We start from the raw sequence: 18,469 nt of genomic DNA, 5'->3' as shown, positions 1-18,469 counted from the left end.
CTTCAAGTGAGTTGCAGACGATAGTTAACGGCTAACATTCAGAGTGTTTGCTAAGTGTCAGGCACTATCCTAGGTGCTTTACACCTACTAATGCATTCAAGCTCTTCTTGGGACTTCACTTTTTTTTTTTTTTAAGATTTTATTTATTCATGAGAGACACAGACAGAGAGAGAGAGAGAGAGAGGCTGAGACACAGGCAGAGGGAGGAGCAGGCTCCATGCAGGAAGCCCAACGTGGGACTCAATCCCGGGTCTCCAGGATCACGTCCTGGGCTAAAGGAGGCGCTAAACTGGAGCCACCAGGGCTGCCCCGGGACTTCACATATTTATTGATGAAGAAGCCTCCCCCTTTGCCTTACAAACAATGACCACTCTATAAATATTTACCAATACCTATTAAGTGCCAGGCACTGTGCCTGATATATAGCATATATGAGTAAATAAGAAGCCCCTCACTACGTTCAGTCTGGTAGGAAATACACCCAAATAAAGTGGGACCTATTTGTGAAATAACAAGTAATAATAAAGGGGAAATACAGGTTACCTGGTAAAGTATCTCATTTTTTTTTTAAGTTGCACACAATTCATTTTTTGGTTAAAAAAAAAAAGTAACTCAGATATCCATCCATTCGCCTAGCCATTCAACACGGGGCTGCTCACTGTCTAGCAGATTGGGCACATGCTCTTGGGATACAAAGATGCAGACGATATACCCCAAACATATCGTCCAGTGGGGAGGCTGCAGGGAGACCTAGCTAGGACACCGGGGGATGCATGTTGTAGGAGGTAGACATGGCAGGCATGGGCAACCCAGAGGCAGCTGTTCTGGAAGCTCACTCCAGCCTACTTTCCCAAACGTGGCCACACTTACCTCCCTGACTCAATTCCCATTGCCCCCCAAATGCACAGTTGCATTGAAGTGAGTTCAATGTCAACCGAGGTCCCTGACCAACAACTTAACTTCATGCTAGTTTGCTCATATGTGAAAGAGAGGTCTATTTTAAAAAGGTATCATAAGGACTGAATGAAAGCATCCCATAAGTAATAAATGGTGCAGGGTGTTCATCACTATTATTGAAACTAGATGTGGCCAAGACGCTTTACCTGACTGAGCATGTAGCTTCCCGCTCCCAAAATGCCTTTTTCTAACTATGCCAGTGCTTCCCAGGTCGCTCCCAGGATCCAGTCTGAATTCTTGGATATGCAAAACACATGTAGAAATTTTTTTTTTGTTATATATTTATTTATTTATGATAGTCACACACACAGAGAGAGAGAGAGGCGCAGAGACACAGGCAGAGGGAGAAGCAGGCTCCATGCACCGGGAGCCCGACGTGGGATTCGATCCCGGTCTCCAGGATCGCGCCCTGGGCCAAAGGCAGGCGCCAAACCGCTGCGCCACCCAGGGATCCCCACATGTAGAAATTTAAATGGAAATCCGAGTGGTATCTTTTGCTATCTAGTGATGAAAATGCTAATTAAAAACTCCACCCAACCCTCAACTTCTCCATTCCAAAAAAAGGTTAAACATACAACACTGTTATCAAGGAGCAAAACCTTTTAGGGTTAAAAGTGTAATTTTATTTAGATGTTACTTGTACATAATCTATAGTAAGATATACAAACAGATAAAAATTGTTTAACAGGAGGTGTTTTTTTTTTTTTAATACCACTTTAAGTTCAATTTACAACAGCATTGGTAATACTGCAAGGTGACAGATACTCTGATTTATAAAACAAAAATTACTTGCTACTCTGGCTGATACATTCCCACTAGTCTTTAATGGATTAAAACGTATCATGTATTCCAGTTGCAAATTATTACAAAACTTTCACAACCTAGCCACTTGATGCTCAGAAAAGATTTTGATATTCTAAAAATTTACTGAAATGAAAATGTTAATTTTCTAACCATATACATTCACTAAAGAGAAACATAAGTGTACCAAATCTCATGGTTTGGGGCTGACAATAGAAAACCAATCACGTTATGTCTGTGTAGCTAATGTGTGATACTGAGTAACCTTCTCATCCCCTCTACCTAATCTATAACATGAGAAAAAAGCTTGTAAGAAATCTAAAATATGCATGGGGGGGGGGGAAATGGAGGGCAATTTAAAATAACCTCATAATATAGAAGTACTACTTTAAAATGCAAAATTCATTAATATGAAATATGTTTTTAAATATTTTTCTCCATTCGTTTTGGTAAACACTTTTTGAAAATGAAAACTGAAAATCCAAAATATTCACTTTTTCCTTTTCATGTAATATAGCACATTAGAAAAAGTCTGGATTTAAATTTTAGAATAAATCAGATTTGCTGAGAAAATACTGCAAAAATAATCTAAATTGAGTTTTAGTCCTTCTCCATTCTTTTAAAGGCTACGCAACACATTAGGGCAAAAGCTTTTTCACTAGTCAGAAAATCAAGTTGAAAATAACTTGTTGATTAACCTACAGGAAGACAACTAATAATTAATAGGCTTATGAATATTTATGAATAAAGTGCCAGTAATTTTATTGTAATACGATATAAATAGAAGAAATCCTGACATGGATAGTAGCTTTATGTGTTCTCTTCATCCTGAGAACAGAAGGGACATAAAAAACAAAGAAGCATTACCAAATAAAGTTCTAGAATTATAACGAGTAATTCCTAATCCAAAAGTAACAACAAAAACAAAATACTGTAGTAAAGACAAACTCAAACTACAAATGGTGAAAGTCCCAAGAATAATGCCAACACAGTAGGCCTTTATGCTAAAAAAAGAAAAAAGGGAGAGAAATCAGAGAGAAATTTAAAAGTTCATTAGTAATTACTGCTTATATTCAACAAAATTATGGTGACTAGCTCTAAGAAACAGAAACTCGAGAAGCATGTGCCAAAACAGCTAGTACAGCTGAAAAGACTCAGATAACCTGATATAAGAAGCATGGTCTTGGGAAGGGGATGCAGATATTAGGCTTTTCAGAGTTTCAAAATCTAGGTAATTAGAACCTTATATATGGGCTTTATATGATGACTGCCCACAAGCCCAATAAATGTCCACTTGGGGGACACACGGACATGGTTTAGGGGCGCCGCTGAAGTCCTCAGGAGGACTCATTACCAAAAATCCATTGGTCATGGTCCTATTTCGGCAACTACCATGAACCAGACAACTCTATCTTGAGCTAAAGACTCCTTCATCATGACAGAGTCACCAATAACTGCCATCCGTCTGAAATGCTGCACATGGTAAGAATCCCTAGTAAGTAAAGTGTCTTAGTATACCTGTGAAGTCCTATCTATAATCGAAGCCTGGGGGCATTTATTTGTTCTAAACAAGCAGTTACCCTTCATCCAAAATCATAAGAGAAAAGCTGCCATCCGTGAGTTTTCCAGTGGTCTGCTGTCACCAGGAAGATCAACCCTGTGGGGCTCTCCAGTTCCTTGGGGGCGGAACAGCAGCAAGAGCTAAGGTGAAAGGAAAGTGATCTGGTACAGCTACATGTCTAATCTAATCTGAGGTACTTCTTAAAATTTAATGTGCCAACGACAACATGAGAAAAGAGAACCGTGTGCTTCTAGGAGTAGGGCCAAGGCCCTACTTGGGTGATGGATCCCTAATCTGGCCACAGCACCAGGAGAAGCGAATAGCTGTCAGCATCTACTTTCACCTAAAATCTACGCTTTTAAAATTCAGATCAGGTGGATCAAGGTGCCGTGGGAGGAGCTCTCAGGAGCAGGCCAAGGAGCCAGGACCACTCCAAGGGCCTAACAGGGGCCCTAACAGAGGCCTCAGCGGCTCCGGGCAAGGTAGGGACAGGGCGGGGGAGTGGCTCCTCTGCACCGGGAGGTGGTACACCCCCACCCCACCACCCCCAGAGAGGAGCCAGGCACTCCATGGGCCTAAGTGAGGCCATGGCAGCTCCAGGAAAGGTGGTGATGCAACCCCAGACACACTCCCCCCGCCCTCCCCCCCCCACCCTGGGCCTGCCATGTCTGCATTGGCCTGGCCGGCTGGCGCCCAAAACTCCAAGGGTAGCCAGGTATTTGCAGTGTGGACCCTGATGGCCCCTGGAGGAAAGGGAATATCTCTTCCTGTTCTTCACTGTCATCACTGCGGAGCTACTGGACTGTCTCGGAGGAATCATCAACCAGCATGGACCAAGTGCACGCCACAGGGAACCCGCCTGTAACGGGCCCCTCCGATTCCACATTTTACAAGAGTGCAGAGGAAGCGAGATCGCCTCCAACTCACACAGGGGCCGCCAAGCCAGGGTGGAAAGCAGAAACGTTTGACTCTCCGTATGTGTTCCATCTTTCCCTCCAGAACCAACTTCTTGTGCAACCTTTCCCTCTAGAACCAACTTCTTGTGCAACACATTTGGAACAAACAAACAAAATGGGTGAAACGCTATCACTGACTGATCGGAAGACATCACTCTGACACACGGTCATTAATCTTGCAGAAGAGCTAACACCAGGCAGCTGCACACACACACAGCAAATCTGGGGAATTGTAGCGATCAAGAAGGGGAAACCCAAACGGCACGAAGTACTTTCAGGGCCGAGAAAAAGGAAGCAAGATGCTGTGTCAGGACAATGCAATAGTTACAGCATATCTCCTCAGGTGCAGCACGATTTTGCTATGTTTAGTGGCACTTAAGTATTACACAGTAAATACTGAAAAAACCCAGAATTTTTGGATGTGCAAAAGCAATATCACATTATTAATACAAAAGTTGCTAAGCTACAGGATTATAATACCACTATGTGGGTGCTGAGACCACTGAAAATTTTCAACACGTTTCTGACACATGGTCTCCCGGTGGCACCCGGCCTCGTCAGCATGCCGCCTCAGTCGGACCAGTCGTTCTCGTCAAACTCTGAGTCATCGTCAGAATCGCTGTACTCGACGGCGATGCGTCTGGATAGAATTGTGGCCACATCATTCCCAACTGGCTCACGCTTGGCCTCTTGCTCACGCTGTTCTTGTACCTTTTTCAGCTGAATCCCTGGGGATACAAGAGTAGAATTAAATTAAATCCCAAGTTAAGGAAAATTACTAAGTCTATTTAGCATTTCTCCCCCCTGGCTGACACCAAAGTTAAAATGTTTTGGAAACCTGAAGTGAGAAAAGCTTGGGAAACAGAAGTTTCAGGACAAAAAAAAAAAAAAAAAAAAAGGCACTCAAAGTCATAACACTATTTATAATAATTGTTAAAATACAAAAAACTTAGATTTTTCAGCGCAAATGTACATCATGAAAGAAAATTCTGGAGCTGCACCTTACATTATGGTAACCACTACATATGGCTAAGAGTAAATTTATTGTGCCTAGTGGCTACCATGTTGGACTGTATAAACATGGAACATTTCTATCATGAACATTTCGTGGGCATAGCTGTAATCCAAAGGCTTAGAAAGCAGCATTTTACATTAATAGCTTTTGGCTAGTGCAGAGAGGTGACGGACATCTTTGTTTCACCAATTACTGCTAAAAATGAACACAAAATACAATAGTCTACTTCCTTTTAAGTAACAGTGGGTTATAAAGATGATTCAATGTGTTAATTCTTTAACTTTTTCTTTTGAAACAATTTCATATTCACAGAGTCCCTCCCTATAGGACTAGTAGAAAAATGAGGCACCTGGGTGGTTAAGTGTCTGACTCCTGATTTTAGCTCAGGTTATGATCTCAGGGTTGTGGGACAGAGCCTCAAGTCAGGCTGGGTGCTGGGCATGGAGCCTGCTTAAGATTCTCTCTCTCCCTTTGCCCCTTCCCCCTAAAAAAGAAAGACTAGTAGAGAAATATCCTCATAAAACCTATACCCAGATCCCCCAACTGATAACATCCGACCACTTGGTTTTAGCAACCTTTCTCTATCATTCTTGCTTATACACACACACTTTTATTTCTGGACCACCTGAGAATAAGTAACAGATAATGTCCCTTTGCCCCTAAAATAATTCATGTGTAATTCATAAAAAACAGTAATCAAAATCAGACTGTTGGCATAGATACAATACTACCACCTATTCTACATATTTTATTTAAATTTTGCTAGTAGCCTTAATAACAGGAGAAAGTTTTCCACCAGGCTTTGGATGCAACATGGGAACATGATTGATTGTCACCTTTCATCAATGTCCCTTAATCTGGGCAGCTCTTTAGTCTTTGTGTTTTCTGACCTTGACATTTTTTAAGAACACAGGCAGCTCTTTTACAGATTGACCCTTGATGTGGGCTTAGAGGTTTCCTCATGATTAGATCCTGGTTATGTTATCACTCTTATTGGATGGGGCTCACAGGTATCAAAAAACAAAAACAGTGTCCTATTATTATGACCCTAAATTTATTATCAGTGAGGTCATATAGCTTTGGGACTTCTTTTCTTGACAAAATCAAAGTGTGTTGATGACGTTGAAGATATACGAGAAGGCTGGGCTTGTGTGCCACAATCAGGTCTGATTTGTGGGCACTCAAGCAAAAAAGTAGAGGCAGTAATGTCCCAGCTGTCCTGTGAAGGACGTCAGTGATGCTGCAAGCCAAGCTCCCTTCTTAGTCCCTTCCAAAAGGAAACAAGCCTGTGACCAAGAGATGGCACAGCTCCCCACTGAATGAGGAGCTCCTAGGACATCTGCACACGCTGTCAGTGACCCTCAGCCAGCCTAAGCAATGCCCTGGGGCTGAGAACAAATGGTGTGGAACAGACGGTTAGTGTGTGGTGCTGAGGGGATGCCAAAACGGGTGAGTATCTGGGTTATCCATCCTGATTTGACCAGAGATCTCTATTTCTGTATGTCTCATGTTCTGGGGTTCGGTGTAGGACTTTACCCGACAAAAGAATTTTGCTGCTAAATAAATGTTGAGTAACTTACTAGCTTATTAGCACATCAAGCTAAAAATATGGAGAGTCTAGGATATAGCTTAGCTTTTTAAAAATACCTCAATCATTGATACGAGCTCACTTTCTTTCATTTATACAGTTATCTTCAGACTAGAATGCAGAGAAAAGATCCGATTAATCAATGATCATTTTTGTTATCTATTTCTAGTCAAGTAAAGCTTTCCTGAATTCTCAATTCTTTACTATTGTACGTTTATCTTGCACTGGCAAAAACAGGTCTACTGTTAAAAAACAAAATTAAGTGTTCTTTTTTACCCTATCCTAAAAAATAGTTCAGTGGAGAGAATAGTCATTTGACTATTATAGGCTGGAAGCTGGTTAGAGCCATAAGGAAGTCTCTAGATTTCTAAAAGGAAGACTGTTTGAGACGCTCACTTACCCATTCGAATAGCAGCGAGAAGATCGCTTCGGGCATCACTTATGGGTGGCTGTGCTGTCTCCTGGCGCTTTGCCTCAGCTGCAGGTGGGGCATGCATAGGAGAGGAGGAGCGAGAAGAGCCTGCGCCAGGAGGGCCTGGTGGAGGAGGCGGTGGGCCTGGTGGTGGCGGGGCTGTGACCACGAGCCCAGTGGTGGGAGGGTGAGGAGGAGCCGTGTAGGACGAGCCCGCCGAGGCAGGGAAGGGGGGCTGCATGGGGATCTGTAGGGGGCTGACGAAAGCAGTTTGTGCTGAAGGAATCATGGGGGGTGGTGGAGGAGGAGGAGGTCCTGAGGGGTTGTAATATTCAATTATCTGTGCTGGCAGCATCCTAATAAAGAGATGAAACACACAGAGTCACTAAAACAGCAAGAGAGTCACATCTTCTGAGGGTCTAACATGTCTTATTCGGGGTCCTCCCCCAAACACAATATATATACTGTCCTCTGAACTTAAAACACTGCAGGATGCAAATAGCCAGACTTCATGTCAGTTATTTTTACAGGTCTACATTATCCATTATGATGAAATTCAAGTTCATCTACTCAAATGAACCAGAAGGAAAATCACTCAAAAAGTAACTTTTGGGGCATGTGGTGGCTCAGTCAGTTAAGCATCCCACTCTTGATTTCAGCTCATGTGGTAATCTCAGGGTCCTGAGATTGAGCCCCCACATGTGGCTCCATGCTCAGCTTGGAATCTGCTTGGGATTCTCTCTCTCCTCCTCCCTCTGTCCATCCCCTCCCCCATCCCCGTTCACTCTCTCCTTCTCAAATAAATAAATCAGTCTTTTTAAAAAAAGTAACTTTTTGTGGAAGGCTAGAATAAAACAGCTGACTATAAAGGTTATGAATAGGGACACCTGGGTGGCTCAGCAGTTGAGTGTCTGCCTTTGGCCCAAGGTGTGATCTTGGGATCTGGGATCAAGTCCCACATCGGGCTCCCTGCATGGAGCCTGCTTCTCCCTCAGCCTGGGTCTTTGCCTCTCTCTCTCTATGTCTCTCATGAATAAATAAATAAAATCTTTTAAAAAAGAAATAGGGGATCCCTGGGTGGCGCAGTGGTTTGGCGCCTGCCTTTGGCCCAGGGCGCGATCCTGGAGACCCAGGATCGAATCCCACATCAGGCTCCCGGTGCATGGAGCCTGCTTCTCCCTCTGCCTGTGTCTCTGCCTCTCTCTCTCTCTCTGTGTGTGACTATCATTAAAAAAAAAAAAAAAAAAGAAATAAAATAAAGGTTATGAATAGCAATTCAAATTCAAATCTGTCCTTCATATCGGGCATCTTGAAGGTGGATGGCTTACAAACTTGTTTTACAAGGGTTCGGTGACCAGTTAGATTTGGAAAATTCTGTATTTTATACCTCATCCCCACAGAAATTCTTTAAGCCCACAGTGCCCATTAGAATATTAAAATCTCAAAAAAAAAAAATAAAATCTCTGAAATGTCCTACACCTAAGAAGTCCACTGAATCCTACTTAGCTAACGGTTTTCCAAGCCAACTGGGCCACAGACCCTCTGTTAGCCTGACCCTTAGGTTAGAGCCTCAGAACACACTCTGGGGACTGTTAATGAGAAGTGATGGACGAGAACCCTCTGAGGGTAGAGGGACATACATTTAGGTGAAACACGCTGCTCTGGACTGAAGATGATACATATTAATGGAAACACACATTCAACTTTCCTGGGTACTGTCTCTGAGGGGCTAATGCTTTAAAGATTATGGTTAAGCCAGAAAAGAGGGCAAAAGACAGCCTATCAAAATAAAAGTGAGTGCTTAAATTAATAAATACTTGATCATAAGGATCTTTCTTTAGGAGGTGTTTGAATTTTACTCAAGTGACAGAAAACTAAAGGACCTGGTTGGAGAAGTCTATCCGAGCACCAAGAGATCAAGAAAGGGGACTGACTACAGGGCCAAGTTCTAGGTAGGGGTACATGGGGAGCTGCACTGGACAGTTTTCTCACTCATGATAGGAACTCTCTGTGGTTTACCCAGGACACACAGAATCTTGAGGGTTTGGGACAGGTTCTCAAAATCAGCGTTTCATCTTTTCTTAACACTTTGGCTTAGCAACGCACTTGAACACACCCTAAAGTACGTAGGAAGGGAGTGTGTATACATGAATACAGATCCAAACCTAAGATCCAACTGTAATAAAAAGGGGAGCAGCATGACACTGAATATTTTAACATAGAATTGGTCATAACTGGTAGTATCTACATCCAGTCATCCTTGGCCACATCTGGCCCTTAAGGTATGATTAGTCAGTTAAAATTTTTAGATCACATATAGCAAACTCCAACACAAGAGCAAGCAACAGTAAAGCACAGGCAGTCTGAGTTACCCGTAGTCTGCTGGCGCCATGGGTGCGGAGGCCTGGGACCCCTCTGCGGCCTGTGGTGGGGGTGGCGGCGGTGGCTGCTGGGGTCTGTTTAGGGCCATGTGCCTCGCCGAGGCCGAGGGGGGTCGGTACTCATGCTCTGGGGCCTGGGTTGCCGGCCCATGCGGTGGCGCGTCCCCGGCTGCGTAAGAAGGGGTCACGGGCTGCGGGTGCAGAGAGTGGTTGGGAGTTGCCGGGTAAGAATAATCTGTGACATCCGATGCATGTGACCTGATGGTCAGGAAAGAGGAGTGGAAGAAAATTCAAATTCAGTTAAAAAGATTCTCCCCAGCAGGCATAAGCATCTATTCAAATAACTTTGCCAACATACAGAAATGACACACTGATTTCCTTTACTATGGACTAGGTCCAGCCCCCATCAAAGCTTCCAAGCAACAATATAATTACTACTTTAGCTGCAAGCCCCAGTGTTACATGGCTTCAGAGTCACCACTTTGTGGTAAGTCAGACAGATCGGCAAGCAGGACACAGCAGAGCCCCATTTCTGCAATATTTCAGCGTGCTTTTTTCTAAGAGAGAAGGCTACAAGGCAAATTCTGTTTAATTAAAACACAGCACCTAAGACAGAGGATTTCAGTGGCAACGGAACTGACAGCATATAATTAGAAAGTATAGAATGGCAGGTGAACTGGACAAATATGAACAGCAAGAAGAGAAGAAATCAAGAAGGCAATATAGTGGGTTATAGTTTTCTTAAACAGAAGGGCTGTGTTTAGCCAAAAGAGAAAGAAGGCGGTGCAAGGTGGAAAGGGCTTCTTTTCTTTGCATGGTGGAGCGTGAAGGTCTGGAAGGGATGGAGAGGTGGTGTTAGATGAGCAGAGAAGCTGGAAAGACGCAGGGGCCGGTGTGGCAGCCAGGCCTGGTGAGGGTGGCGGCGGCAGGGCCCTGGCCCAGGCCCAGCTCCCCAGACTCGTGGGATCAGATCAGAAGAGGGGCTGTGCATCCTGTCAGGACAGCCAAAGCAGGGCAGGAAAGCTGAGGCTGAGGCCAAGAGAGCAACATGACGAACCCTCTGGGCACCGTGTCCTCGGTGGTGCCCCCTGCCTGCACCAGCTCCTTGGCGTCACTCATGAACTCAATGCCCATTTTCCTCCTCTCCCACTCCTCTCTTCTGGTCCTTACTCTTCTCACATGTATTTGCTGGCTTCTGTGAGGGGTCAGCTTGTGTCTCTCTCTCTGGAGGAAAGAGGCAAACACACATTGGGGAGGTGGGGGACGGGGAAGACACCGACTGAGTTTCCATCTTTGAAACTCAGACGGTAGCTTCTCTACCTGGAGCATCACATGGCAGAGAAAAGCGTCCTGCACAGTAAGAGGCTGCTTTTTTTTTTCCTTCCCTGATTGCAGGTTAATAATAACTGGTAACCCGTTTTTTCCTCCTTAATTGCAGTATAAATTCTAGATTACAGTGTGCATATGAGTAGGTACTCTCACTATACAAACTATGCAAGGGAGTTAAAATATTTTTAATGGGGGAAGAACCTAACCAGCTTTTTTTTTTTTTTTTTTTTTTTTTTTTCCTAACCAGCTTTAGATTGAGCATATTTGAAAAACGTAAATACCTAAAACTCTGGAGTCACTGGTAACGTGTACTTGACTCTGTGTGTATACCCATGTCAACAGATGGTATGTACACTTCCTCAAGGAAATGAAATTATCTAGCAAAATATAGAAAGCTTCTGATGAGATGAGGAGCTGGAAACTGTAAAGGCCATGGCATGACTCAGAGTGCTACCTTCATAAAATAGCTTTGTGATGGAGCCCCAGAGGAGCCAAAGAAGGAAGACCAGATGGAGGAGGGAATAAGGAGCAGGTGGTGAGTACTCAATAGGAGAGTTCTAGAGGGCAGGGCTCTGGTGCAGGGTGGGCTCGAGAGGGGCTGCACAGTTGAGGGGAGTCACCAGAGGGCTGAAGGAGAGGTGCCGAGTCAGAGGCCTGCTGGGGGACAGAGACTCCTGAGGGAAGGTAGCAGTCAGCCACAGAAGATGCTGTGCAAACGTGGAGACGAGTGGGATGATCCTGAAGTGTCATGATCGGGACTGATTATCTGGCACAGAATGGAGAATTGCTAAGAGTGAAGACCACATGGAAAAAGAAAAAAGTGCAGGCAATGGAGACACAGTGGGAGAACCAAGACTCCCCCAGAGTCTTGTGGGGAGACAGGTGGGCAATCAGAAAGCCTGGGGTGCAGGACAGGACAAATTCAGGGACACCTGGACTGGAGGTATCATACCACCTGATAATGGTGAGAGAGAGCAGTAGGCAAGCATGTTAATTCTCATCCTAAATTCATGTTTACAACCAAACCATTCCTGATCTACAGAGAGAGGAAAATTTCATGGTTAGGTTTTATTTATATGGGCTGGGTTAAATCCGATTACTTACATGAACAGATCACATACACGCCATGAAATCTGATATTTAACTCAGCTGTCTCCCATACATCCATTAAAAACCATGTTTCTAAGAAATACTTAAAACATAAATATGAAATAACAAAGGCCAAAAGATAGGAAACATAGAGCATGATTCCAACTTAGTAAAAGAAAAATATATACATGTACAGAAAAAAAAGACCAAAGAAGAAACACACTAAAATGCTAACAGTGGTTTCTCTGGATAATAGGATTATGGACAGTATTTTAATTTTTCTCTGTAATTTCCAAATATAAGAAGTTCATCTTATTTTATAATAAGAAAAAAGTGAAGTTTCTAAATTAAGGGATAGAATTCAAGTACAATAATGAATTTTAATCTATTATCTGGTGCACGCTGACATTAAGAGGCCATGGGAAATAGAAATTGCCTTCTGAAAAACCAGAGAAATGAAGATATATCTAAACAACAGAAATACAAAGGCAGAATACTAAAAATCTCAGTAATCATCAATTTTATACCCAACACAGAACAAGTGAATCTCAGATGCTAGGATGAATAGTGATCATTCAACTGAGAGATTTTAGAACATCATTTTTCCATCTGTAGCTACTGAAATAAGAGTATATATGGAATATTATCAAATAAAGTATATGTTTTACATGAGTAAATAGTCATAATCAAAGTAGTTGGAAAACAAAAAAACAAAAAACACCCTAGGTGCTATCTATCATATTCAAGTACCCTTCCTCATTCCTAGGCCTGTGAGCAAACCTGAATCATCATTGCTTTTTTCCTATGGAAATAAATGGATGTAGAGATTCAAACCTGAGGCAAACACTCAGTTACAGCTCCAGTAATTCCCTAGGACTGAGCAGACAGCAGCTGGTACAGAAAAACTGCCTAGAACTTGCCTCCAGTCATAGCCAACCAATGACTAACAGCCTCTCTGGGCTGGGTAACTATTAAATACGAAGTATCTGCTGTGTGCAGAGTCTATGCTAGACACCCAGGCTATAGAGATAAAAATTAAGAAAAAAGGACACAAATAGGTCCAGGTTGTTGCTGTTTTTGAAACATCCTTGAGTCACATTAGAATTCTCTATTCAAATTCTGAAATGCTGATGGAAGACTCTGGGGCTTCTGGCAAGTGGAAGGCTGAGGCCTTACAAAAGCAGAACTAGGAAACTAAACCAGAAGTACAAACTGACTAGTGAGTTTCTGTCGTTCCATGAATCCCTTTTACAATAAATGTGACTTAGTGACCACATAATTTGCACCTGCAAAGAATATTTTTACTTAAATGCTTACAAATTCTTAAAGTAACTCCAACAGAATTCTTCTCCTGAAATTAGAATACATAAGATTAGTAAACTGGCGTGTCTCTTTTGCTCATCACTCTTAGAAAAGGTTACCAAAAAGAAGAACAAAGTTCTGTCTTATGCACATCAATTACCACCTGCTCATTATCTTTAGATCAAGTAGCAAAGGAAATTCAACATTCTAAGCTAAAGAGGGAGAGAAAGAATTAAATGATTATTAAAATAAAAATGTAAATCACTGGCAGTTACTCAGTCCAAATTTAGCATCAGTGTTAAAAACACTAATCTATATTAATGGAACAATAAACTCAGAGCAGTGGAAAATCATACAAAGTAACCCACAAAATGAAACTGCTTTAAAGGGTTATTTCAAAAATCAAAAAAATAAACAGAATTAATTTTTAAGGAAATTTTTTGAAACATATCGTGGGCCATGTAAACACCAAAGCCACTGGTGCGTTTCCAACATATAATAAAACCAAGTACTACGCAGAGGCTTTGCTACAACACACACACACACACACACCTAGTGTCTGGGGACAGGGATCCCTCGGAAGATGCTCCGTGGTACACACTCTGAGACAGTCTGTTGTCGGGTCTAAGCTCTTTGTCATATGCCATCATACTCCATTCCTGGCGCCTGTTTCTGGCCTTCCTAACCTTTTTCACCTCCCGGGTTGTGCCATCTATACGCTTTTGCTCCTGATGTCCAGGAAGAGAAAGCAAGCATGCCGAGACAGAAGGGAAAGGAAAAGAGCAGGTTAAATGCAGTTGTAATGCACGGGAAACAAGCCCGGCATGCAGACAAGAGACATTTCCATTTCAGATCACACTAATGTTAAGAAAATTCTAACACAGTATATATTCTCTTACCCGACACAGACCCAGGAGAAGTAACTGATAGTTAACTATTTAACCTAAATAAATAGAAGCTACTCTACTGCAGCTAATTACAGGAATCGCTTATCATCATTTCTAGTAGAGAATTCACACCTTACTAAGTTTTTTAGCTTGTTTTAAATGTACTAGATCTTTTAGATCTGCATTATATAGATGAATATCTGAGATACAGGCAGATCATGCCCTACCACTACACAATTTTGATTGAATTGTTCATATGCAATCATCTTTCACAAAATAACTCCAATACTCTATTATAAGTTTCCAAAAGACTATACAGAATATTTAATCCTGCAACTAGCTTAACACAAAACGAAAACATAAGAACTTACCTTCTCATACAAAGAATCATTCTTGCTCCAGCCCTACTTTGCCATCAAAAATGTATCCATGAAAAACTTGGGTCCTACATAGGTGTTTCTTTAAAGGTGAAGACAGTTATTTCTATGTATGTATGCTTCCTGTACTTCCCATAAGATGTTATGGTCTTTGAAGATGAGAACTATGTTTTGAACTGTGCTCCTATTAAAGTACCTCTGCATGTGGCTTTACACAGGGTACACATCACAAATGCTAACTTTTACCCACCATTTGCTTCGACGTGGATGGAAATGGAGGGTATTATGCTGAGTAAAATAAGTGAATCGGAGAAGGACAAACATTATAAGGTCTCATTCATTTGGGGAATATAAAAAATAGTGAAAGGGAATAAAGGGGAAAGGAGAAAAAATAAGTGGGAAATATCAGAAAGGGAGACAGAATAGGAGAGATTCCTAACTCTGGGAAATGAACTAGGGGTGGTGGAAGGGGAGGTGGGTGGGGGATGGAGGTGACAGGGTGGCGGGCACTGAGGTGGGCACTTGACGGGATGAGCACTGGGTGTTATTCTGTATGCTGACAAATTGAACACCAATAAAAAATAAATTTATTAAAAAAAAAAACAAAAACAAATGCTAACTTAGTGATCAGATCCAGGTGAGCATATGGTGCTCACTGTCTCAGACACCGTGTCAGGTGCTGATGATACAGACAGCACACAAACAAAGAAGACAAGGAATTTGCCTTCACAGAGCTTGCAATCCAGTGGGGGAGGCCCACAAGATCACACAAATACATCTACAGTTGTAAAATATGGTAAAGCATAAATGCATCATACACCAAATGCTGCCTCATCTGGGAGTCAGGGAGTGTCCTGGAATGACTGAGACAAGATCTGTCCTGTGAGCTGGCGTTAATTCTGCAAAGGAGTAGGGGCCAGGTGTATGGCCAGAGGGCAGAGACTGTGCATCCACTCTGAGGGCGACAGCAGCACAGCAGGAGGAATGAAAGAAGGTAAATGGGGAACTAGGGCAAATGGTTCCTGAGACCTGAAAGGTAGGCAGGACCTTAAAAGCAGGGAGTGTTGTTCTTTATCTCAAGAGCAATGGAAACGACTGGCAGGTGAGAAGGGAGAGGCTGACACACGGAGGAGGCATTTCAGAATATCCCTCTCGGTTGTGGAGAACAGATTAAGAGAGAGAAGGCAGGGCCACCAGTCAGGAAGCTGCCGGGGCAGGTCCTGTGACAGGATGGCTGATGGCTCACAGTGTGCCAGGATGAAGCCAAGCTGTCGACAGAGGGATTCTGGAGGCCTGGGGGATGTACTGGCAGAGGATGTGAACATGGAATTTACAGAACATACATAAATGGTTAATAAAGATACAAAAAGGTTGGTAATGCATATTAGATTTTTTTTTTTAGAGTTTTTTTTTTTAGAGGGAGGGATGAGCACATCAAAAAAAATAATGATATCTACATCTGGAAGAAGTCTGTTAAGAGTGTAAAAGACTGGTTCGTAGTCTTTTAATGGTCAGGGGCAATATAATGGTATCTTTCAAAAAATAAAACTCCTATTTGTCTTCTAGAAGTTTACCCAGAAGAAATAACTGCATGTGAGTAAAGTAGTATTACAGTACTGTTAGGCAACTATTCAGACAACCTAAGCACGTCCTAATACAGTATTGGGTAAATAGTTTATGTAGCACACTTTGGAACACTACACTATTAAAAAGAATGAAGAACATCTTTAATTATGTCAATATATGTATATGTCTGCATGTGTGTGTGTATAAGTCATGTGTAGTACAACTCTATGCATATGAAAGTACTTTGTGAAATGTGTATACATGTGTTTATGAATGCTTACAATGTCTAAAAATGTGCACACTGAATTGTTACTAGTGACTGGTGATAGCTGGGGAAGGGAGAAACTTATCCCCAAATTTTCTAAATGAATGCATTTACTTCAGTGTAATGTGAGTGTTTTACAACCAGCATGTATTATAACCAGCATGTCTGTATACTTGTAGAAACCAAAAGGAGGGAGACTTCAATGGATTTCAATACACGACCTGATTTTTTAAACCACTGTACTAAATTAATCAGTAACTGTCACCCTTACTTTTAAGAGATGTATGCTGATGTAACTTTTAAGAGACGTATGCTGACATATTTAAAGATTAAGTGTTATGATTATCTGCAACATTCATTACAGTGGTTCAGCCTCCAAAATGACCCATCGTCATGCACACCACACACACACACACACACACACGCACACCACACACACACACACACACACACACACACACACACACGCAAACCAACTATGACTAAGTATTAACAGTGATGTATCTATCCTCCAAATACACTGGCTTACATTAAAGTCCCCAGAACGTGCCCAACTGTCTCCGAGCCCGGGATGATCCTGGCTGCTTCTACTTCAAATGTTCCTTGATTCTGAAGCACCCCACACCCCCTTTACCCCCTCACTCCTCTAGCACCTCACTCATGTGCGCGCATGCGCCAAACACACTCTGCTTAGCTGACTTCTAACTCCCCACTGTTGGAACTCTGAATGAATGAACTCCACTTCATTTACACTGTCATTCCCCTCTTGTCATCTCACCCACTGTATACCATACTTTTCCTTCACAACACTTACTAGGCACTGTAACTACACTCTTACCACTCCATATTTATTTGCATCATTATAAAAATGTTTTTAAACCAGCAAACTAATGAAACCAAGTTCAGAAACAATGGATTTCTCATCTCTCAATTTTATAAAGTAATTTTTCCTTCAGAGAGACCTTTCAGTTCCAAATTTAAAGTAACCTGCCTTTCTGAAATCCTGGGAAATGAAGGCTGTCTAGCCTCATTTTCTATTACTACATAATAAAAGCAGATTTGTACTAGACTTTTCAAATTTCTTTGCCTCTTTAGGAGTTCCAGTGGGCTGCATGATTACTTAATGTTTGTTTCCCCCAATACATTGTAATCTCCCTGTGACGGTGATAATCCTTTCTCACCACTGTTTATCCAGCATTTAGAAGGCATTCAAGAAACATTATTATATAAGTGAATAAGAAGTTCTTATCAGAATTTTATGCGTTGGAGGAATGTGTAATGAGACAAAACAGCCAAGGAAATGGTATAATTTTGAAGACACGATAATCATCCATAGACTAAGACTTTTTTCCTCTGAAGAACAGTGCTGAAAAAATTAGATATTTTCGCCAAAAATATCATTGAGAAGGGAAACCTAGAAGACCATTTAAAAGGACGGCATATTTTAAAGGAAAATATTCTTAAATCCCTGTTAATATAAAAAGGTGTGGGGACCAATGGGCTGTTTAGGTATCTGTTTCTTTTCCAATCAAGGGATTAAGATCTTCCTTTTCTTCACTTAAATACTTTATACTTTCTTCACCTGAATAATTTCCATTTCAACACTCAGCAGTAATTCCAAGATTTCCCCCATTCATCTCCCTACCCACAGCACAAAGAGACAGCATGAATAACCAACCTCTGGAATGCTTTCCTGGACTTCAGTGGGAATATCTCATACTTGCAGTCTGCAAACTGTTTCCATGTTCCATTTCTTAAATCTTATTTTCAAATCTCAAATTCTCTTCCACCCCAAACTGTCACTTCTATGGGGCCAGTACATCTAGATGCCTCCAAACATTTGAAGGTCACTAACCCACAACATGCCAAGAATTCTGTCTTAACAAAAGCACTCCAAGATTTGTCAAGCAAGCTCATTTTTAAAAATACAGTACACATACAAAAGCCTTAGCAAATATTTGCCTCTGGAGAATTAGTTCTCAG

The 18,469-nt window shown here is 42.0% G+C and overlaps 1 protein-coding gene across 3 annotated transcripts in view; it reads right to left on the bottom strand.

The window, feature by feature from the left end:
• Window positions 1-1,557: 1,557 nt before the first annotated feature.
• WASF3 (WASP family member 3) overlaps window positions 1,558-18,469 on the bottom strand; it is a 134,057-nt gene continuing 117,145 nt past the window's right edge. For 2 of the 3 annotated variants that reach the window (XM_041767543.1, XM_041767544.1), the window contains 4 exons: window positions 13,944-14,119; window positions 9,663-9,929; window positions 7,279-7,646; window positions 1,558-5,003 (listed from right to left, as the gene is read on the bottom strand). In XM_041767543.1, the coding sequence (XP_041623477.1) occupies window positions 4,846-5,003; window positions 7,279-7,646; window positions 9,663-9,929; window positions 13,944-14,119 (969 nt within the window). In that variant the 3' untranslated portion in view covers window positions 1,558-4,845. Of the gene's footprint in view, window positions 5,004-7,278; window positions 7,647-9,662; window positions 9,930-10,728; window positions 10,896-13,943; window positions 14,120-18,469 lie in introns of all 3 variants that reach the window. The other variant, XM_041767545.1, reaches the window with a different exon arrangement.

Source organism: Vulpes lagopus, chromosome 8 (genome assembly GCF_018345385.1).
Source record: "Vulpes lagopus strain Blue_001 chromosome 8, ASM1834538v1, whole genome shotgun sequence".
Lineage (NCBI taxonomy): Eukaryota > Metazoa > Chordata > Mammalia > Carnivora > Canidae > Vulpes > Vulpes lagopus.
The sequence above is the reverse complement of the archived record's forward strand: the minus strand, read 5'-3'. Positions and strand labels throughout refer to the sequence as shown.